Source organism: Dendrobates tinctorius, unplaced genomic scaffold (genome assembly GCF_039654945.1).
Source record: "Dendrobates tinctorius isolate UK_male_01 unplaced genomic scaffold, ASM3965494v1 ptg000173l, whole genome shotgun sequence".
Classification (NCBI taxonomy): Eukaryota; Metazoa; Chordata; class Amphibia; order Anura; family Dendrobatidae; genus Dendrobates; species Dendrobates tinctorius.
This window is the reverse complement of record NW_027361840.1, coordinates 9,730,957-9,755,389: the sequence shown is the minus strand read 5'-3', so window position 1 is coordinate 9,755,389 and position 24,433 is coordinate 9,730,957. Positions and strand designations below refer to the sequence as shown.

General features: G+C 45.2%; 1 protein-coding gene across 3 annotated transcripts in view; it reads left to right on the top strand.

Moving 5' to 3' along the window:
- Window positions 1–24,433, top strand: part of LOC141054039 (unconventional myosin-Ig-like) — a 218,300-nt gene that overhangs the window by 34,474 nt on the left and 159,393 nt on the right. For 2 of the 3 annotated variants that reach the window (XM_073551196.1, XM_073551197.1), the window contains exons 10-13: window positions 4,244–4,358; window positions 12,762–12,932; window positions 15,274–15,344; window positions 15,492–15,566. In XM_073551196.1, the coding sequence (XP_073407297.1) occupies window positions 4,244–4,358; window positions 12,762–12,932; window positions 15,274–15,344; window positions 15,492–15,566 (432 nt within the window). The remainder of the gene's footprint in view (window positions 1–4,243; window positions 4,359–12,761; window positions 12,933–15,273; window positions 15,345–15,491; window positions 15,567–24,433) is intronic. The other variant, XM_073551195.1, reaches the window with a different exon arrangement.

Below are 24,433 nucleotides of genomic sequence, written 5' to 3'. Positions count from 1 at the left end.
CCAATTTCTATGTCCAGCTATCGCCCAATATAGCTGCTCCCATTCACTTCCAAACTCCTGGAGCAGCACGTCCACGCTGAACTTTCCTCCCACCTCTCATCTAACTTGCTCTTTGACAATCTACAATCTGGTTTCCACCCCATCACTCCACTGAGACAGCCCTGACCAAAATTACTGCCGACCTACTTACAGCTAAATCAAATGGACAATACTCTATACTCCTGCTTCTAGACCTGTCCTCTGCATTCGATACAGTTGACCACTGCCTCCTACTATAGATCCTCTCCTCCTTTGGCATCAAAGACCTTGCCCTATCCTGGATCTCCTCATACCTTTCCAACCGCACATTCAGCATCTCCCACTCCCATACTACCTCCTCATCCCACCCTCTCTCTGTTGGGGTCCCCCAAGGCTCTGTTCTAGGACCCCTACTCTTCTGAATCTATACACTTGGCCTGGGCCAACTCATAAAGTCCCATGGATTCCAGTACCTCCTTTATGCTGATGACACTCAGATCTACCCTCTGGCCCAGACGGCACCTCTCTGCTGTCCAGAATCCCAGAGTGTCTATCAGCTATATCCTCCTTCTCCTCTCGTTTCCTCAAATTCAATGTGGACAAATCTGAACTCATCATCTTTTCCCCATTTCACAGATCTTCCTTACCTGATATGCAAAGAATGCAAGGAGAAATGCAAAGTACTACATCTGGGCAATAAAAATGAAAAAAGCATATATAGAATGGGAGGAATAGGGCTAAGTGACAGCACATGTGAAAAAGACTTGGGTATACTAATAGATCACAGACTGAATATGAGTCAACAGTGTAATGCAGCAGCAAAAAAGGCAAATGCAATTCTAGGATGTATTAACAGAAGCATACAGTCTAGATCACGTGAAGTCATTATTTCCCTCTACTCCTCTTTGGTCAGACCTCATCTGGAATATTGTGTCCAGTTTTGGGCACCACATTTTTAAAAAGACATCAACAAACTGGAGCAAGTTCAGAAAAGAGCGACCAGAATGGTGACCGGTCTGCAAACCCTGTCTTATGAGGAAAGGTTGCAGGATTTGGGAATGTTTAGTTTGCAAAAGAGAAGACTGAGAGGAGACTTAATAGCTGTCTACAAATATCTAAACGGCTGTCACATTGTAGAAGGATCAACTTTATTCTCATTTGCACAAGGAAAGACTAGAAGCAATGGGATGAAACTGAATGGGAGGAGACACAGATTAGATATTAGAAAAAACTTTTTGACAGTTAGAGTGATCAATGAGTGGAACAGGCTGCCACGAGAAGTGGTGAGTTCTCCTTCAATGGAAGTCTTCAAACAGAGGCTGGACAGACATCTGACTGGGATGATTTAGCGAATCCTGCTTTGAGCAGGGGGTTGGACCAGATGGCCTAGGAGGTCCCTTCCAACTCTACGATTCTATGATTCTATGATTCTATGATCTAACTATCACAATTAACGACATCACGCTTTCCCCCGTACCAGAAGTCCGCTGCCTCGGAGTAACCCTTGACTCTGCCCTGTCCTTCAAACCGCTCATCCAAGCTCTTTCTACCTCCTGTTGCCTCCAGCTCAAAAATATTTCCAGAATCCATCCCTTCCGCAACCCTCAATCTGCTAAATTGCTTGTGCATGCCCTCATCATCTCCCGCCTTGACTACTGCAACACCCTTTTCTGTGGCCTCCCTGCTAACACCCTCGCACCTCTCCAGTCCATCCTTAACTCTGCTGCCCGAATAATTCTTCTCTCTCCTCGCTACTCCTCCGCTTCTCCCCTCTGCAAATCTCTTCACTGGCTTCCATTCCCTCAGCGTATCCAGTTCAAATTACTAATACTGACCTACAAGGCCATCTATAACCTGTCTCCGCCATATGTCTCTGAACTAATCTCCCGATACCTTCCCTCACGTAATCTCCGGCCCTCCCAAGACCTCCGTCTCTCTTCCACACTTATTCGCTCCTCACCCAGCCGCCTCCAAGACTTCTCCCGAATAGCCCCCATCCTCTGGAATTCTTTGCCCCAACAAGTCCGACTATCAACCACATTCGGATCCTTAAGATGGAACCTGAAAACCCACCTCTTCAAGAAAGCCTACAACCTGCAGTGATCCCCACTGCCTCCTCACCACTACCGGAGCTACTGCTTCACCATCACCAGAGCTGCTGCAACCCCCCAACCTACTGTCTCCTTCCCCACCATCCTGTAGAATATTAGCCCGCAAGTGCAGGGTCCTCTCCCCTCTGTTTCAGTCTGTGATTCTCATGTACCATGGAATCAATGGTGCTATATAAATAATAATAATAATACTATAATACTGCCCCTATGTACAAGAATATAACTACTATAATACTGCCCCTATGTACAAGAATATAGCTACTATAATACTGCTCCTATGTACAGGAATATAACTACTATAATACTGCCCCTATGTACAAGAATATAACTACTATAATACTGCCCCTATGTACAAGAATATAACTACTATAATACTGCCTCCTATGTACAAGAATATAACTACTATAATACTGCCCCTATGTACAAGAATATAACTACTATAATACTGCCCCTATGTACAAGAATATAACTACTATAATACTGCCTCCTATGTACAAGAATATAACTACTATAATACTGCTCCTATGTACAAGAATATAACTACTATAATACTGCCTCCTATGTACAAGAATATAACTACTATAATACTGCCCCTATGTACAAGAATATAACTACTATATTACTGCCCCCTATGTACAAGAATATAACTACTATAATACTGCTCCTATATATAAGAATATAACTACTATAATACTGCCCCCTATGTACAAGAATATAACTACTATAATACTGCCCCCTATGTACAAGAATATAACTACTATAATACAGCCTCCTATGTACAAGAATATAACTACTATAATACTGCTCCTATGTACAAGAATATATCTACTATAATACTGCTCCTATGTACAGGAATATAACTACTATAATACTGCCCCTCTGTACAAGAATATACCTGCTATAATACTGCCCCTATGTACAAGAATATAACTACTATAATACTGCCTAATATGTACAAGAATATAACTACTATAATACTGCCTCCTATGTACAAGAATATAACTACTATAATACTGCTCCCTATATATAAGAATATAACTACTATAATACTGCCCCTATGTACAAGAATATAACTATTATAATACTTCCCATATGTACAAGAATATAACTACTATAATACTGCCCCTATGTACAAGAATATAACTACTATAATACTGCCCCTATATACAAGAATATAACTACTATAATACTGCCTCCTATGTACAAGAATATAACTACTATAATACTGCTCCCTATATATAAGAATATAACTACTATAATACTGCCCCTATGTACAAGAATATAACTATTATAATACTTCCCATATGTACAAGAATATAACTACTATAATACTGCCCCTATGTACAAGAATATACCTACTATAATACTGCCCCTATGTACAAGAATATAACTACTATAATACTGCCTAATATGTACAAGAATATAACTACTATAATACTGCCCCCATGTACAAGAATATAACTACTATAATACTGCTCCTATGTACAAGAATATAACTACTATAATACTGCTCCTATGTACAAGAATATAACTACTATAATACTGCTCCTATGTACAAGAATATAACTACTATAATACTGTCCCCTATATACAAGAATATAACTACTATAATACTGCTCCTATGTACAAGAATATAACTACTATAATACTGCCCCTATGTGTAAGAATATAACTACTATAATACTCCCCCTATGTACAAGAATATAACTACTATAATACTGCTCCTATATACAAGAATATAACTACTATAATACTGCCCCTATGTACAAGAATATAACTACTATAATACTGCCCCTATGTACAAGAATATAACTACTATAATACTGCCCCTATGTACAAGAATATAACTACTATAACACTGCCCCCTATATACAAGAATATAACTACTATAATACTGCTCCCTATATACAAGAATATAACTACTATAATACTGCTCCTATGTACAAGAATATAACTACTATAATACTGCTCCCTATATACAAGAATATAACTACTATAATACTGCTCCTATGTACAAGAATATAACTACTATAATACTGCCCCTATGTACAAGAATATAACTACTATAATACTGCTCACTACGTGCAATAATCTGTGCACTTTTGTCTCCGCAGCTTTGAGCAGTTCTGCATAAATTACTGTAATGAGAAGCTTCAGCAGTTGTTTATTGAGTTGATCCTTCGGCAGGAGCAGGATGAATACCAGAGAGAAGGCATCGAGTGGCAGCATGTAAGTTATTTTGTGCCCAGGAATGATTTTTTTTATATGAAGTTACAAAATTAATAGGTATAGGAGATCAGTATCAGACACTGGTGTATGCCATCTGTCATATGTGTTTCACCTTTTCACTTTCACTTTTTTCCACTTTCTCTGTGAATCCCAAGTAGGCGACGTTAGCTACTTCCCTCCACTATTTGCCTGCGCTCTGACACATCCCTCGTGGTGACATTTACATTTCCATTGCTGTTGGTCAATCCACTTTGTAAGTGCAGAATCAAAGCTTTTCTGTACCATAAAAACACGGCTTCACATCTGCAGTAAAAACACATCAAAACAGAGGGATAAGGAATAAAAAATGCACTAGAAATGCAATAATCATCGCCCCCTCTGACATCTCCTCCTGCCAGGGGCAAACTTTGCCGCATAGTTTATCCCTCTTTATATTCCATGAAAGTTGCTCAGCGCCAGTGTTTAGCGGGTGTATGAAGCAGGGTCACGGGGTGAAGTCCCCCAAACCCGGCAGGTAACACAGCCAGGACCAGCGATCACACAACCGCAGGCTTCAGTAATAAATGCAGCAAATGTAACAATAACAAGTTCTAAAAGATATGAAAAAAAAAAAAAACTAAAAGGTGAAATCTCCCCTTGTCCCCTATTAAAAATAAATAGCATAAAAAAAATACATATATTTTATCACCACATCCAGAAAAGTCCGATCCAAATCTAAAATTAATAATCCAATTGGTAAACACCGTTATATCTATCCCAAAATGGCATCAATAAAAATGTCTTGTCCCGCAGAAGATCCGTCCTCACACTCGACCAAAAAGTGAAAATGTTACAGGTCTCAGAATACGGCGACACAATAAAAAAAACATCCTGGCTATGTTTGTTATCGCCATAATCATACTGACGAGGAGATCATTGCCGGGTCCTTTTTACCACACAATTTACGCTGTAGGAACAATTAAAAAATAAACAGTGGCAGAAATGCATTTTTTTTTTTTTTTACAAATTCAATGCACTTGGAACTTTTTTACATTTTCCAGTACAGTTTGTGGTAAAGCGAATGGCGTCATTCAAAAGTACAATTTGTCCTGCAAAAAACAAGCCCTCATATGTCTATGTGGACAGAAAATTACAGGAGTTATGGCTCCTGTAAGAACGGGAGAAAAAAACGGAAAATGGAACTTGAACATGTCGGGAAGGGTTTAATAATCGCAGTCCACCTTGTTGGGGTCTGAGGGGAAGTGGAGTTCTGTGCCTGGTACCGACCCGGCCCGTCTATCTGCTCCGTCCAGAGTCGCCTCATCTTATCAGTCCAGAAAACCTGGGAACAATCTGTATCAGATATTTCTTGGTGCAGTCTTGACATTTCCACTTCTGTGTCTTGCTCAGTGGTGGTTGGGCTCAGCCTCCTCACCTTTGCCGTGTCTCTGAGCACTGAGCACCTTGTACGTCTGTATCTTGCTCAGTTGTGGTCGGGCTCAGCCTCCTCACCTCGGCCGTGTCTCTGAGCACTGAACACCTTGTACTTCTCTGTCTTGCTCAGTGGTGGTCGGGCTCAGCCTCCTCACCTTTGCCGTGTCTCTGAGCACTGAACACCTTGTACGTCTGTGTCTTGCTCAGTGGTCGTTGGGCTCAGCCTCCTCACCTCGGCCGTGTCTCTGAGCACCTTGTATCTCTGTGTCTTGCTCAGTGGTGGTCAGGCTCAGCCTCCTCACCTCGGCCGTGTCTCTGAGCACCTTGTATCTCGTGTGTCTTGCTCAGTGGTGGTCGGGCTCAGCCTCCTCACCTCGGCCGTGTCTCTGAGCACTGAACACCTTGTACTTCTGTCTTGCTCAGTGGTGGTCGGGCTCAGCCTCCTCACCTTTGCCGTGTCTCTGAGCACTGAACACCTTGTACGTCTGTGTCTTGCTCAGTGGTGGTTGGGCTCAGCCTCCTCACCTCGGCGGTGTCTCTGAGCACCTTGTATCTCTGTGTCTTGCTCAGTGGTGGTCAGGCTCAGCCTCCTCACCTCGGCCGTGTCTCTGAGCACCTTGTATCTCGTGTGTCTTGCTCAGTGGTGGTCGGACTCAGCCTCCTCACCTCGGCCGTGCCTCTGAGCACCTTGTATCTCGTGTGTCTTGCTCAGTGGTGGTCGGATTCAGCCTCCTCACCTCGGCCGTGTCTCTGAGCACCTTGTATCTCTGTGTCTTGCTCAGTGGTGGTCGGGCTCAGCCTCCTCACCTTGGCCGTGTCTCTGAGCACCTTGTATCTCGTGTGTCTTGCTCAGTGGTGGTCGGGCTCAGCCTCCTCACCTCGGCCGTGTCTCTGAGCACCTTGTGTCTCGTGTGTCTTGCTCAGTGGTGGTCGGATTCAGCCTCATCACCTCGGCCGTGTCTCTGAGCACCTTGTATCTCGTGTGTCTTGCTCAGTGGTGGTCGGGCTCAGCCTCCTCACCTCGGCCGTGTCTCTGAGCTCCTCACTATCTCTGTGTCTTGCTCAGTGGTGGTCGGGCTCAGCCTCCTCACCTCGGCTGTGTCTCTGAGCACCTTGTATCTTTGTGTCTTGCTCAGTGGTGGTTGGGCTCAGCCTCCTCACCTCGGCCATGTCTCTGAGCACCTTGTATCTCGTGTGTCTTGCTCAGTGGTGGTCGGGCTCAGCCTCCTCACCTCGGCCGTGTCTCTGAACACCTTGTATCTCATGTGTCTTGCTCAGTGGTGGTCGGATTCAGCCTCCTCACCTCGGCCGTGTCTCTGAGCACCTTGTATCTCGTGTGTCTTGCTCAGTGGTGTTTGGGCTCAGCCTCCTCACCTTGGCCATGTCTCTGAGCACCTTGTATCTCGTGTGTCTTGCTCAGTGGTGGTCGGATTCAGCCTCCTCACCTCGGCCGTGTCTCTGAGCACCTTGTATCTCGTGTGTCTTGCTCAGTGGTGGTCGGATTCAGCCTCCTCACCTCGGCTGTGTCTCTGAGCACCTTGTATCTCTGTCTCTTGCTCAGTGGTGGTCGGATTCAGCCTCCTCACCTCGGCCATGTCTCTGAGCACCTTGTATTTCGTGTGTCTTGCTCAGTGGTGGTCGGATTCAGCCTCCTCACCTCGGCTGTGTCTCTGAGCACCTTGTATCTCTGTGTCTTGCTCAGTGGTGGTCGGGTTCAGCCCCTCACCTTACACGAATACACCTGAACTGCATCTTCCTGCATTCAGATTTATTCAGCTCAAAGGCGAGAAATCAGCAGAAAATGATGATCTGGAGACATCCGCACTGCTAATAATTCTGCACACAGTCTCTGCACAATATGGAGGATAAGGAACCTGTGCAGCCTCTTTTGCACAAATTGACTGCACATTAGGACGAAACTGGTCACAACGACTGCACAGATGGAACAGACTGCGCACGGCGACTGCACAGATGGAGCAGACAGCACAGGAGGAGCAGACTGCAGACGGCGACTGCACAGGAGGAGCAGACTGCACACGGCGACTGCACAGGAGGAGCAGACTGCACACGGCGACTGCACAGATGGAGCAGACTGCACAGGAGGAGCAGACTGCACACGGCGACTGCACAGATGGAGCAGACTGCACAGGAGGAGCAGACTGCACACAGAGACTGCACAGGAGGAGCAGACTGCACACGGCGACTGCACAGATGGAGCAGACTGCACAGGAGGAGCAGACTGCACACGGAGACTGCACAGGAGGAACAGACTGCACACGGCGACTGCACAGGAGGAACAACATGGGAAGAAAACTAGAACAACATGGGAAGGGAAGCAAAAGACCAGAAAAAGCCAGACACCTGACAAATGCTATTGAGAACTCTGCTATTAGAAGTGGAAAGGAAGAACAAAGACGAAAGAATCTAATTAATAAAAATTTTGGAGAAAGAGAAACCAATCACAAACTAAAATGTTTCTATGCTAATGCACAAAGCATGGGCAACAAACAAGGAGAATTGGAACTACTAACACAGGAAAAGAAATATGATGTCATTGGAATCACTGAAACTTGGTGGGACAATACACATGATTGGAATACAAGACTAGAAGGATACAACTTATTTGCAAGAAACAGACTTGATAAACGAGGAGGGGGTGTCGCATTGTATGTTAGAAACGCGTATATCTGCACAGAGATTGAAGCTTCAGAGACTGGGAGTTCTGTGGAAACTGGGTAAGAATACAAGGACAGAACAATGGAAAGGACACCATTGTAGGCATTTACTACAGGCCGCCTGTGCAAGCTGAAGCTATGGATGAACTCTTTATGCATCAAATGGCCAAGTTCTCCAAAAAATATGACATAGTTGTCATGGGAGATTTCAACTATTCAGACATTTGTTGGGAATCTCTCTCAGGCAAAACTAACAGGTCAAGGAAATTCTTATCCTCTCTTGCTGACAACTTTATCTTCCAAAAGGTAGGGGAGAAAACAAGGGGAACTGCTACCTTGGATCTAATCCTTATAAACAGGGAGGAAATGGTTGAGGAGGTAAAAGTGGCTGGGACCCTAGGAGGTAGCGACCATGCTATTTTAGAATTTTGGATAACTAGAGGCGGAAGACCTGTGAAGACTCAGACGTCAAGGTTAGATTTCAGAAAGGCAGATTTTAAGGGATTCAGAAAGAGAATTGGAGGGATCCAATGGCTGGATATCCTTAAAGACAAAAATGTCCAGGAAGGATGGGAAATCTTGAAAAATGAAATTCTCAAAGCACAGTTGTTAACAATTCCGAAAAGAGGGAAGAATAGGAAGCAGTTAAGGAAACCAGGATGGATGAACACAGAACTTAAGCACATGCTAAAAAGGAAGAAAAAAATGTTTATAAAATGGAAAGAGGGAGGCATATCTAAAGAAGAATATAATGCTGTCTGCAGAACCTGCAGGGCACAAATCAGATTAGCTAAAGCTGAAAATGAATTGAGGCTTGCAAGAGATGTCAAAAGCAATAATAAAGGATTTTGGGGATATGTCAAAAGTAAAAGAAAAGTCAAAGATGCTATAGGATTTTTACAGGATGAAAATGATGAAATGGTAAGACAGGATGTTGAGAAGGCTGAACTTTTAAATTCCTATTTTGCATCTGTTTTCTCTCAGAAAGGAAATGTAACATCAACTGTTATTCACTGTCCTATTAAGGGAATAGAAGAATCCAGGATATCTATAAACAGAAAGATAGTGAGGAAACACTTAGCTAGCCTAAATGAATTCAAGTCCCCAGGTCCAGATGAATTACACCCCAGAGTACTGAAGGAGATAGCAGAAGAAATTTTTGAACCCCTCTCTATAATCTTTGAAAATTCTTGGAGAACAGGAGAAGTGCCAGAAGACTGGAGAAGAGCAAATGTTGTTCCTATCTTCAAAAAGGGGAAGAAGGTGGACCCAGGTAACTATAGGCCGGTGAGTCTGACTTCTATACCAGGAAAGATCTTTGAACAAATTATTAAACAACATGTATGTCAATACCTGGATAAGAATGAAGTGATTAAACAGAGTCAGCATGGGTTTGTAACTAATAAGTCATGTCAGACTAACTTAATTTCCTTCTATGACGGTATCACTGATTGGGTGGATCAAGGAAATGCTGTAGATATAGTATATCTTGACTTCAGCAAAGCATTTGACAAAGTCTCTCATACAATCCTTATTGAAAAAATGACTAAGTATGGAATGGACAAGGCAACTGTTAGGTGGATTCATAACTGGCTTAGTGATCGGACCCAAAGAGTGGTCGTAAATGGCTGCACATCCAGTTGGAAGAATATCTCAAGTGGGGTACCACAGGGCTCTGTCCTGGGCCCTGTATTGTTCAACATCTTTATCAACGATTTAGATGAAGGAATTGAGGGTAAACTGATTAAATTTGCTGATGACACAAAGCTAGGAGGGATAGCTAATACTAGAGAAGAGAGAGAGAGGATTCAAAAAGATTTAAATAAACTGGAGAAGTGGGCAGCAACTAACAGAATGGTTTTTAACAGGGAGAAATGCAAAGTACTACATCTGGGCAATAAAAATGGAAAAAACATATATAGAATGGGAGGAATAGGGCTAAGTGACAGCACATGTGAAAAAGACTTGGGTATACTAATAGATCACAGACTGAATATGAGTCAACAGTGTGATGCAGCAGCAAAAAAGGCAAATGCAATTCTAGGATGTATTAACAGAAGCATACAGTCTAGATCACGTGAAGTCATTATTTCCCTCTACTCCTCTTTGGTCAGACCTCATCTGGAATATTGTGTCCAGTTTTGGGCACCACATTTTAAAAAAGACATCAACAAACTGGAGCAAGTTCAGAAAAGAGCGACCAGAATGGTGACCGGTCTGCAAACCCTGTCTTATGAGGAAAGGTTGCAGGATTTGGGAATGTTTAGTTTGCAAAAGAGAAGACTGAGAGGAGACTTAATAGCTGTCTACAAATATCTAAAGGGCTGTCACATTGTAGAAGGATCAACTTTATTCTCATTTGCACAAGGAAAGACTAGAAGCAATGGGATGAAACTGAATGGGAGGAGACACAGATTAGATATTAGAAAAAACTTTTTGACAGTTAGAGTGATCAATGAGTGGAACAGGCTGCCACGAGAAGTGGTGAGTTCTCCTTCAATGGAAGTCTTCAAACAGAGGCTGGACAGACATCTGACTGGGATGATTTAGCGAATCCTGCTTTGAGCAGGGGGTTGGACCAGATGGCCCAGGAGGTCCCTTCCAACTCTACGATTCTATGATTCTATGATTCTATGATTCTATGACTGCACACGGCGACTGCACAGGAGGAGCAGACTGCACACGGCGACTGCACAGTTGGAACAGACTGCACACGGCGACTGCACAGGAGGAACAGACTGCACAGGAGGAACAGACTGCACAGGAGGAGCAGACTGCACACGGCGACTGCACAGATGGAGCAGACTGCACAGGAGGAGCAGACTGCACACGGAGACTGCACAGGAGGAGCAGACTGCACACGGCGACTGCACAGGTGGAGCAGACTGCACACGGCGACTGCACAGGAGGAGCAGACTGCACACGGCGACTGCACAGTTGGAACAGACTGAACACGGCGACTGCACAGGAGGAACAGACTGCACACGGCGACTGCACAGGAGGAGCAGACTGCACGGCGACTGCACAGTTGGAACAGACTGCACACGGCAACTGCACAGGAGGAGCAGACTGCACACGGCGACTGCACAGGAGGAGCAGACTGCACACGGCGACTGCACAGGAGGAGCAGACTGCACACGGCGACTGCACAGGAGGAGCAGACTGCACGCGGCGACTGCACAGGAGAAGCAGACTGCACACAGAGACTGCACAGGAGGAGCAGACTGCACCCATACCAGCGTATTTTTGCTGCGCCCTAAACCCTGCGTTCTGATTGGCGCGCTCGTTTTTTAGTACATGTGGATTTACTGCATGTAATGACTTTCTATTGGTCAAAATCAGCACATGCGGCATCTCGTAATCGCGCACCGCGGGTGAGTTTACGGCAGCGGTAAATAGAAGGACAGTGGGCAGGAGCTTTCTATTAGTCCCATCCACTGTGCTTGTAATGTAGAGTGCAGCGTTCTGGACACTGCACAAATGCCGGGCGTCCAATACGCTGCTATTCCTGATCGTGGGCACGGAGCCTTAAATTTACATTGGGAGATGACTGTGAATGAGTGATGGTATAAACACTCGTTTCACGATCATCTTGCCCTGTAAACAGGCTGCCGATCACATAAATGACCAAAATGCTCGTTCATCAGGTAAAATGAACTATTGTGCTGCATCAAAGATCATCATCCTCGGCAGCGCATTGTCCTGTGTAAACAGCCCTCGAGCTGCCGAGATCCATGGCTGCTTATGTGCACGCATCTAGTATAGTCTATTGTAGGTCACACAGTTTCCATCGCTTACTTTGGTCTGTCTGTGTAAGCAGGCATTTAAACGATTGCTGATCAGTAAAAGTTTCCCTATCAGCCGTGGTTTCATACCGACAGTCTCTCCATGTGGTAGATACTAGAGATGGTTAGCACTCGACTGAGAAGTTGAGTCTATGGTGCTAGTGAGAAGGAGCCAGTGGCCCCATAAACATGATAGAATCACTGCACACCTGGAATAGGCTCAAAGTGAACTTTTTATTTTATGTGAACGGACCCTGAAATGGAAGGTGTCATGTGATACCGGTATCTGATCTGCAGGCTGGAGGTTACAGGGCAGGAGGGGCTGACCTGACTGATAGATAATGAGGACTCCAGGGGGCCGTCCCGCTCAGTGATTGACAGTCCGTATGACAGTGCATGCAGCGGTAACGGTCAATCGCTGCGTAGTGATGGGGGGGCTTTGTCTTTTGTGGGGCCTGGGCTCGAGGGCGAGTTTATGGAGAATACGGATCCTTAGGTGTTTACAGTTATACTTTTCTCTTCTCTCACAGATTGAATACTTTAATAATCAGATTATCGTGGATCTGGTGGAGCAGTCCCATAAAGGGATCATCTCCATCCTGGACGAGGCCTGTCTGACAGTAGGAGACGTTACAGACACCATCTTCCTGGAGTCCATGAACAGCAAACTGTGCAGACACCCCCATTACAGCAGCAGGAAGGTGAGGCCACGGTGACGCCTGGTGGGGGGGTCCGAAATATAATGCTATGATCGCCTCCATGCCCAGTTATACAGAACGCAACCTGCAGAATTCACCTCACAAATAGTGCATATGAGCCCCTCATTACACCCCAATATAACTGCAGGCCCCCTAAATACTGTACATATAGGCAACCAGACCCCCCAGAAGAAATAAACACCAGACCCTTTAAATAAATGTAAACCCTTGACCGGACACCTTTAAAAAATGTAGACCCTCCTTAAACCAAACAGACTATCCCTTTAATCAGACACAAGACCAGACCTAAATTTATGAAGACCCCCAGACACGGCCTCCAATATGAACAGGCCCCAGAAAAGACCCCCAGACCAAACCTCGCCCCGCCATATAATCCTATCCTATATAAAGACCCCAGAACGGCCATCTATAAAAGACCCTCAACCAGACTCCCCAATGATGCAGACCCTATACTGGTCCTCTTGTATATACAAACCCCAGACAGACCCTGATAAATATGTACCCTAGACCAGACCCCCATAAATACAGACCCACATTTATAAAGACCTTCAGTCGAACCTCCCATTAATACCAAGATAGACCAGTACCCTCATAAAGCTACAGACCAAAAAGCCCTAATTTGTGCAGACTCAGACCCCCACATATACGGTATACGTGGTCAAAATTGTCGGTACCCCTCGTTTAATGACAGAATAACCCAGACATTGCTTTTCCGCCATGCTTCCACAGAATTAAAAAAAAAATAAAACTCATGAAATAGGCCTGAACAGGAATGATGGGACCCGTAACTTAATATTTTGTTGCACAACCTTTTGAGGCCATCACTGCAATCAAACGATTCCTGTAACTGGCAGAGACTTCTGCGCCTCTCGACAAGTATTGTGGCCCACTCCTCAAGAGCAAACTGCTCCAGTTGTCTCGTGGCTGAAGGTTGCCTTTTCCAAACGACATGTTTCAGCTCTTTCCAAAGATCCTCAATAGAATTTAGGTCAGGGCTCATAGAAGGCCACTTCAGAACAGTCCAATGTTTACCTCTTAGCCATTCTTGGGTGTTTTTAGCTGTGTGTTTTGTGTCACTATCCTGTTGCAAGACCCATGACCTGCGACTGAGACCAAGCTTTCTGATACTGGGCAGCACATTTCTCTCTAGAATCCCTTGATAGTCTTGAGATTTCATTGTATCCTGCACAGATTCTAGACACCCTGTGCCAGATGCAGCAAAGCAGCCCCAGAACATAACAGAGCCTCCTCCATGTTTCACAGTAGGGACAGTGTTCTTTTCTTGCTATGCTTCATTTTTCTATCTGTGAACTTAGAGCTGATGTGCGTTGCCAAAAAGTTCCATTTTTGTCTCATCTGTCCATAGGACATTATCCCAGAAGCTTTGTGGCTTGTCATCATGTAGTTTGGCAAATTCCAGTCTGGTTTTTTTAGGATTTTTTTTCAACAAAAGAATTATTTACAGACTCCAGGGCAGAGACCCTATCTACAGACTTGAGACAGACCCCTTATTTACAGACTCCAGGGCAGCTACCCTATCTACAGACCCCCTTATTTATAGACTCCAGGGCAGAGACACTATCTACAGACCCCATACCAGACCCCCTTATTTACAGACTCCAGGGCAGAGACCCTATCTACAGAACTCAGACCAAACTTCCTTATTTACAGACTCCAGGGCAAAGACCCTATATACAGACCCCAAACCAGTCCCCCTTATTTACAGATTCCAGTGTAGAGACACTATCTACAGACCCCCTCATTTACAGACTCCAGGGCAGAGACCCTATCTACAGACCTCAGACCAGACCCCCTTATTTACAGACTCCAGGGCAGAGACACTATGTACAGACCCCCTCATTTACAGACTCCAGGGCAGAGACCCTATCTATAGACCTCAGACCAAACCCCCTTATTTACAGACTCCAGGGCAGGGACCCTATCTACAGACCCCAGACCAGATCCCCCCCCCCCATAAATGCGGCCCCCAGATTAGATGTACCATTGCTCACATCTCCTGGTTCCTGCTCCTCTTCACTCCTTGGCGAGGATGTTGTCTGTGGCATTGCCCAGGACTGAAGAGCACGGGAATGGCGAGAGGTGAGGATGCGGGGTGCCCAGGACATTTGTCTGCTTATCTGTATTTGAGGGTCTCGCCTTTATCCAGGAAACTTCTGGACGTATCAGGAAATTTACTAAATAAGATAAAACTTGATGTTGATAGATTTGTGTTAACAGCAGCGATAGCAGCTCTCATGATATGTGACAATGTAGTATGTGCCATCGCTGAGCGCAGAAATAACATGTTCATGATCGCTTTTAGCTTTCCCCGACAGACAAGTCAATGGCCTTCAACCGAGACTTCCGGATAAAGCACTATGCCGGGGATGTGACGTGAGTGTGCCCCTCTATGTCCTCGCTGCTACCCTGCCTGTATGATATCCTATTTTCTATAAATCAGACCCCCGCTGGTTATTATAATAGTTTATGATTATAATAGTGATGACGCCACATGACCCAGATATCGCCTTCTATCCCCAGGTATTCAGTGGAAGGATTCCTGGACAAGAACAAGGACACGTTATTCCAAGATTTCAAGCGTCTAATGTTTAACAGGTGAGGCGCTTCCAGCACATGACAGCGCTCCGCACTCACTCTGCCCCTCTATTTGTATAATCCTATTCTTTCCTTAAAGATAATGTTCTCTCTTTTACAACATTTCTATATAGATTCACAATTCTGCACTGATTTATTTCTTAATACATCTCTATAGCAGTGAGGGCCTTTATTTTGCATATGCAAAAACATGGTCTCAGTGTCATCAGTGTTGGATCTCAGTGTCATCAGTGTTGGATCTCAGTGTCATCAGTGTTGGATCTCAGTGTCATCAGTGTTGGATCTCCGTGTCATCAGTGTTGGATCTCCGTGTCATCAGTGTTGGATCTCAGTGTCATCAGTGTTGGATCTCAGTGTCATCAGTGTTGGATCTCAGTGTCATCAGTGTTGGATCTCAGTGTCATCAGTGTTGGATCTCAGTGTCATCAGTGTTTGGGATCCGAGTGTCATCAGTGTTTGGGATCCGAGTGTCATCAGTGTTTGGGATCCGAGTGTCATCAGTGTTTGGTCACGGTCAGGTGTGTCCATTGTTTCATCAGTGATTTCCACATATGGATAAATAAGTGACAAATCTCCTCCTATACATTGTAATATTAATCATGGCCAGGTCACGGTTTGTACTGATGCCATCCATGTGCTGTCCATGATTTTTATGAATCCATTGATTTGCAAGAGAAAAGAGCAATGGGTGGTGAATCGTTTTTTGTGGTCTGAGGTCGTCTGGTGCTGATATTCGTGCACCGTATGGAGAAAGTGTTTTGTCATGATCACGTGTGTGATTGGATGGAGACGATCAAGGAAGGTCACTCTGAAGGAGTCGGCCGGCCGTCCATATCCACGACTGATGACAACATTGAGCGAGTACAGGTATGATCCTCTAAAAGAAGCCCTAAGAGGACGAAGATTCATGTCTGAAGATGAGTGGATGACAGCAGTGCATTCGAGGCTCACAGCCTAAAATATTTTTTAATTTTTTAATGAGGGAATATGAAAGTGTGCTGACAGATGAAGTGTATTGAGAAGTATTGAAAATTCTTGGAGAACAGGAGAAGTCCCAGAAGACTGGAGAAGAGCAAATGTTGTTCCTATCTTCAAAAAGGGGAAGAAGGTGGACCCAGGCAACTATAGGCCGGTGAGTCTGACTTCTATACCAGGAAAGATCTTTGAACAAATTATTAAACAACATGTATGTCAGTACCTGGATAAGAATGAAGTGATTAAACAGAGTCAGCATGGGTTTGTAACTAATAAGTCATGTCAGACTAACTTAATTTCCTTCTATGATGGAATCACTGATTGGGTGGATCAAGGAAATGCTGTAGATATAGTATATCTTGACTTCAGCAAAGCATTTGACAAAGTATCTCATACAATCCTTATTGAAAAAATGTCTAAGTATGGAATGGACAAGGCAACTGTTAGGTGGATTCATAACTGGCTTAGTGATCGGACCCAAAGAGTGGTCGTAAATGGCTGCACATCCAGTTGGAAGAATGTCTCAAGTGGGGTACCACAGGGCTCTGTCCTGGGCCCTGTATTGTTCAACATCTTTATCAACGATTTAGATGAAGGAATTGAGGGTAAACTGATTAAATTTGCTGATGACACAAAGCTAGGAGGGATAGCTAATACTAGAGAAGAGAGAGAGGATTCAAAAAGATATAAATAAACTGGAGAAGTGGGCAGCAACAAACAGAATGGTTTTTAACAGGGAAAAATGCAAAGTACTACATCTGGGCAATAAAAATGAAAAAAGCATATACAGAATGGGAGGAATAGGGCTAAGCAACAGCACATGTGAAAAAGACTTGGGTATACTAATAGATCACAGACTGAATATGAGTCAACAGTGTGATGCAGCAGCAAAAAAAGGCAAATGCAATTCTAGGATGTATTAACAGAAGCATACAGTCTAGATCACGTGAAGTCATTATTTCCCTCTACTCCTCTTTGGTCAGACCTCATCTGGAATATTGTGTCCAGTTTTGGGCACCACATTTTAAAAAAGACATCAACAAACTGGAGCAAGTTCAGAAAAGAGCGACCAGAATGGTGACCGGTCTGCAAGCCCTGTCTTATGAGGAAAGGTTGCAGGATTTGGGAATGTTTAGTTTGCAAAAGAGAAGACTGAGAGGAGACTTAATAGCTGTCTACAAATATCTAAAGGGCTGTCACATTATAGAAGGATCAACTTTATTCTCATTCGCACAAGGAAAGACTAGAAGCAATGGGATGAAACTGAATGGGAGGAGACACAGATTAGATATTAGAAAAAACTTTTTGACAGTTAGAGTGATCAATGAGTGGAACAAGCTGCCACGAGAAGTGGTGAGTTCTCCTTCAATGGAAGTCTTCAAACAGAGGCTGGACAGACATCTGACTGGGATGATTTAGCGAATCCTGCTTTGAGCAGGGGGTTGGACCAGATGGCCCAGGAGGTCCCTTCCAACTCTACGATTCTATGATTCTATGATTCTATGTATTTGTCTTTTCTGAAGGTTGATTAAATTAAATGCCACACCCAGAGTGTTGACATTGACTCACCCATATCTACTGTAAGTATGTGCATAATATATACAGTGGGGCAAAAAAGTATTTAGTCAGTCAGCAATAGTGCAAGTTCCACCACTTAAAAAGATGAGAGGCGTCTGTAATTTACATCATAGGTAGACCTCAACTATGGGAGACAAACTGAGAAAAAAAAATCCAGAAAATCACATTGTCTGTTTTTTTTCATTTTATTTGCATATTATGGTGGAAAATAAGTATTTGGTCAGAAACAAAATTTCATCTCAATACTTTGTGATATATCCTTTGTTGGCAATGACAGAGGTCAAACGTTTTCTGTAAGTCTTTACAAGGTTGCCACACACTGTTGTTGGTATGTTGGCCCATTCCTCCATGCAGATCTCCTCTAGAGCAGTGATGTTTTTGGCTTTTCGCTTGGCAACACGGACTTTCAACTCCCTCCAAAGGTTTTCTATAGGGTTGAGATCTGGAGACTGGCTAGGCCACTCCAGGACCTTGAAATGCTTCTTACGAAGCCACTCCTTCGTTGCCCTGGCGGTGTGCTTTGGATCATTGTCATGTTGAAAGACCCAGCCACGTTTCATCATCAATGCCCTTGCTGATGGAAGGAGGTTTGCACTCAAAATCTCACGATACATGGCCCCATTCATTCTTTCATGTACCCGGATCAGTCGTCCTGGCCCCTTTGCAGAGAAACAGCCCCAAAGCATGATGTTTCCACCACCATGCTTTACAGTAGGTATGGTGTTTGATGGATGCAACTCAGTATTCTTTTTCCTCCAAACACGACAAGTTGTGTTTCTACCAAACAGTTCCAGTTTGGTTTTATCAGACCATAGGACATTCTCCCAAAACTCCTCTGGATCATCCAAATGCTCTCTAGCAAACTTCAGACGGGCCCGGACATGTACAGGCTTAAGCAGTGGGACACGTCTGGCACTGCAGGATCTGAGTCCATGGTGGCGTAGTGTGTTACTTATGGTAGGCCTTGTTACATTGGTCCCAGCTCTCTGCAGTTCATTCACTAGGTCCCCCCGCTTGGTTCTGGGATTTTTGCTCACCGTTCTTGTGATCATTCTGACCCCACGGGGTGGGATTTTGCGTGGAGCACCAGATCGAGGGAGATTATCAGTGGTCTTGTATCTCTTCCATTTTCTAATTATTGCTCCCACAATTGATTTCTTCACTCCAAGCTGGTTGGCTATTGCAGATTCAGTCTTCCCAGCCTGGTGCAGGGCTACAATTTTGTTTCTGGTGTCCTTTGACAGCTCTTTGGTCTTCACCATAGTGGAGTTTGGAGTCAGACTGTTTGAGGGTGTGCACAGGTGTCTTTTTATACTGATAACAAGTTTAAACAGGTGCCATTACTACAGGTAATGAGTGGAGGAAAGAGGAGACTCTTAAAGAAGAAGTTACAGGTCTGTGAGAGCCAGAAATCTTGATTGCTTGTTTCTGACCAAATACTTATTTTCCACCATAATATGCAAATAAAATGAAAAAAAAAACAGACAATGTGATTTTCTGGATTTTTTTTTCTCAGTTTGTCTCCCATAGTTGAGGTCTACCTATGATGTAAATTACAGACGCCTCTCATCTTTTTAAGTGGTGGAACTTGCACTATTGCTGACTGACTAAATACTTTTTTGCCCCACTGTATATATATATATATATCACAAAAAGGAAACTCTAAAATCCCACATCGTAGATATTACTGAATGAAATATTCCACTTGCAAATCATAGTGGAATGCGTTGAGAACAATTAAACATAAATACGATCAATGTAAATCAAAATTAATATCCCATGGAGGTCTGGATTTGGAATTATACTCAAAATAAAAGTGGAAAATCAAATTTCAAGCTGATCCAGCTTCAGTGGAAATGCCTGAAGACAAGGAAATGATGCTCAGTAGCGTGTGTGGCCTCCATGTGCCTGTCTGACCTCCCTACAATGCCTGGGCATGTTCATGATGGGGCATCTGATGTTCTCCTGAGGGATCTCCTCCCAGACCTGGATTAAAGCATCAGTCAACTCCTGGACACTCTGCGGTGCAACGTGGCGTTGGTGGATGGAACGAGACATGATTATCCCAGATGTGCTCGACTGGATTCAGGTCTGGGGAACGGTGAGGCCAGTCCATATCATCAATGTCTCCATCATGCAGGCCCTGCTAACACACTTCAGCCACATGAGGCCTAGCATTGTCATGCATCAGAAGGAACCCAGGGCCCAGTGCACCTGCATATGGTCTCACAATGGGTCTGAGTATCTTATCCCAGTACCTAAAGGCAGTCAGGTACCTCTGGCTAGCACATGAAGGTCTATGCGGCCCTCCAAAGAAATGCCTCCCCACACCATTACTGACCCAATGCCAAACCGGTCATGGAGGATGTTGCAGGCAACAGAACATTCTCCACGGCGTCTCCAGTCTCTGTCATATGCTCATTGTGAACCTGGCCTAATCCGTAAAGAGCACAGGGCTTTAATGTCGAATCTGTGTCAGGGGTGCTTCAGCAGCACCGCCACCTCAAGTAACAAGGACACAGAGTGCACGTGGAGGACTCTTACCCGCAGCCACGGGAGTCCTAGCGTCTAACGTGGGTAGGAGCAGAGTAGCTTGAGGACCTGCGGGAGGTGGAGCAGCGACGAAGAGCTAGGTGCGCACAGGACCTACGATCATGTGACTGCAGGGGGCGGGGCTTAGCGTCCTACTACTGTAGATGAAGTAGTATACTCGCTACAGGAATACTGAAGTAGAGGAGAGGGGAACTCAGGTCAGGCAAGCCAGGAGATCATACACAGGGCAGGCAGCGAGGTACAGGAGGGATAATCACAGAAAGGTCAATACGTAGCCAGGGGTCATACACAGGGCGGGCAGCGAGGTACAGGAGGGATAATCAGAGAAAGGTCAATACATAGCCAGGGGTCATACACAGAGCGGGCAGCGAGGTACAGGAGGGATAATCACAGAAAGGTCAGTACGTAGCCAGGGGTCATACACAGAGCGGGCAGCAAGGTACAGGAGGGATAATCAGAGAAAGGTCAATACATAGCCAGGGGTCATACACAGAGCGGGCAGCGAGGTACAGGAGGGATAATCACAGAAAGGTCAGTACGTAGCCAGGGGTCATACACAGAGCGGGCAGCGAGGTACAGGAGGGATAATCAGAGAAAGGTCAATACATAGCCAGGGGTCATACACAGAGCGGGCAGCGAGGTACAGGAGGGATAATCACAGAAAGGTCAATACGTAGCCAGGGGTCATACACAGGGCGGGCAGCGAGGTACAGGAGGGATAATCAGAGAAAGGTCAATACATAGCCAGGGGTCATACACAGAGCGGGCATCGAGGTACAGGAGGGATAATCACAGAAAGGTCAGTACGTAGCCAGGGGTCATACACAGGGCGGGAAGCGAGGTACAGGAGGGATAATCAGAGAAAGGTCAATACATAGCCAGGGGTCATACACAGAGCGGGCAGCGAGGTACAGGAGGGATAATCACAGAAAGGTCAGTACGTAGCCAGGGGTCATACACAGAGCGGGCAGCGAGGTACAGGAGGGATAATCATAGAAAGGTCAGTACGTAGCCAGGGGTCATACACAGAGCGGGCAGCAAGGTACAGGAGGGATAATCACAGAAAGGTCAATACGTAGTCAGGGGTCATACACAGAGCGGGCAGCGAAGTACAGGAGGGATAATCACAGAAAGGTCAATACGTAGCCAGGGGTCATACACAGGGCGGGCAGCGAGGTACAGGAGGGATAATCAGAGAAAGGTCAATACGTAGCCAGGGGTCATACACAGAGCGGGCAGCGAGGTACAGGAGGGATAATCACAGAAAGGTCAATACATAGCCAGGGGTCATACACAGAGCGGGCAGCGAGGTACAGGAGGGATAATCACAGAAAGGTCAATACGTAGCCAGGGGTCATACACAGGGCGGGCAGCGAGGTACAGGAGGGATAATCAGAGAAAGGTCAATATGTAGCCAGGGGTCATACACAGAGCGGGCAGCGAGGTACAGGAGGGATAATCACAGAAAGGTCAATACGTAGCCAGGGGTCATACACAGAGCGGGCAGCGAGGTACAGTGTCAGAATACAAGAGACGTTAACCGTGATTGGACCGAATCAAACACCAAGCAAGCATATGAAGACAGGCATGAAGCACAGACAGATCCATAGAGAGGCTTCCCAGACTAACCTCTGCACCGCTTAACCTGGAGCCTCAGTAAACCATGACAGTACGCCCCTTTCAACGGGGGGCCTCTGGACCCCCAGGTCTCTCAGGATATCGAGCATGGTATGCCCTAACCAGGCGGTCAGCGTGCACCAATCTGGCTGGTACCCACGACCGGTCCTTCGGACCGTACCCCTTCCAGTGCACCAAGTATTGTAAAGACCCGCGAACCCATCGGGAATGTACAATGTGTTGCACTTCAAATTCCATATGTCCATCCACCAGTACCGAGGTTGGAAGGGAACCTGGATCCTCCACCACTGAACCTAAAGTTTTAAGCAGGGACCTATGGAAGACATCATGGAGTTTTAATGATGAAGGAAGACGTAAACGATACGCTACCGGGTTAACCACTTCGGTTATCTCATAAGGGCCAATGAATTTTGGCCCAAGTTTTGCGGAGGGTAGCCTTATGCTTATGTGTCGTGTGGAAAGCCACACCTTATCTCCGCACTGTAACGTCTGACCAGAGTCCCTCTTATTATCTGCGAAATATTTATATTTCCCTTGCACTCTGGAAATATCTAAACGAACCTTAGACCACAGATCACTAATCCGATTGATACAATCCTCGGCCCCTGGACAGTTGGAATCCAGACGCGAAAATTCCCCGAAATGAGGGTTTAATCCATAATTAATAAAAAACGGTGACCTACCAGTAGACTAATTCGATTGTTGAAGGCGAACTCCGCCAACGGTAAGGCATCGCACCAGTCATCCTGTAAAGTGGAAGTCAAATACGGGTGAATCTGCTCAAGTGATAAGATGAGGAAAAAGACAGAGATATCCCCAGCTTTTTGCAAAAGGCCTGCCAAAACTTAGCTACGAATTGTGCTCCCCTGTCGGACACAATGTTCATGGGCACTCCATGAAGACGAACAATCTGGGACAGGAAGTGACTAGACAGGATTTTTGCTGATGGTAGCTTAGCCATAGGTACAAAGTGTGCTAGTTTGGAGAACCTGTCTACAATTACCCAAACTACAGTGTTACCTGGGGATGGTGGGAGGTTAGTAATGAAGTCCATGGACAAATGAGTCCACGGTCTTCTCGGAATTGGTAAAGGTACCAATTCCCCGGCCGGCAATGAGAGCTCTTGGAACGGGCACATACCCCACATGCTGCGACATATTTCTTGATCTCTGCAGACATTAATGGCTACCAAAAAACTCTCTTTACTGCTTCGCATGTGGCTGTAATACCTGTATGAGCACCCGATTTCGAGTCATGGAACTCCCACAGGAGTTTGGTGTGCAGATGCTGTGGAACAAACAATTTATGTACAGGTTTGGAGTTTGGAGCTAAAGATTGAGCCCCCACAATCTCCCGCTCCAACTCCGATGACCGTTCCGCAATCACCACCACAGGTTGAAGAATGGAGGAGGGTGGGTCAGGGGCGAACAGCGGCTCAAAACTACGTGATAACGCATCTGCTTTCACGTTTGTAGACCCTGGACGGAAAGTAATAGAAAATTGGAATCTGGAGAAAAAAAGTGACCAGCGGGCCTGCCTGGGCGTTAGTCTTTTAGCAGTTTTAATATACTCCAAATTTTTGTGGTCAGTGATGACCGTGATAGGGTGAGCTGCCCCTTCCAAAAAATGCCTCCACTCTTCAAACGCCAATTTGATCGCCAGGAGCTCTCTATTCCCCACATCGTAATTTCTCTCTGCTGGAGAAATTTTTTTTGAGAAATAGGCACAAGGCCTGAGGTTAGTCAGAGTGGCAGGCCCCTGAGACAACGCAGCCCCCACCTCCACCTCTGAAGCACCGACCTCCACAATAAATGGCATAGATGGGTCTGGTTGAATCAATACTGGAGCAGACATGAAATGTTTTTTTAGAACAAGAAAAGATTGTTTAGCTGCAGAAGACCAATTCCTAATATCAGCCCCTTTGCACGTGAGATCAGTAAGGTTTTTAACTATCTGCGCGACGCCTTTGATGAACCTACGATACTAATTTGCGAATCCCAAGAAGCGTTGGAGTCCTTTAAGGTCCTGAGGTTGTACCCACTCCATGATGGCCTGCACCTTCTTGGGATCCATTCGAAACCCCTGTGGTGAGATTATGAGCCCTAAAAATGTTAGTTCCTGGA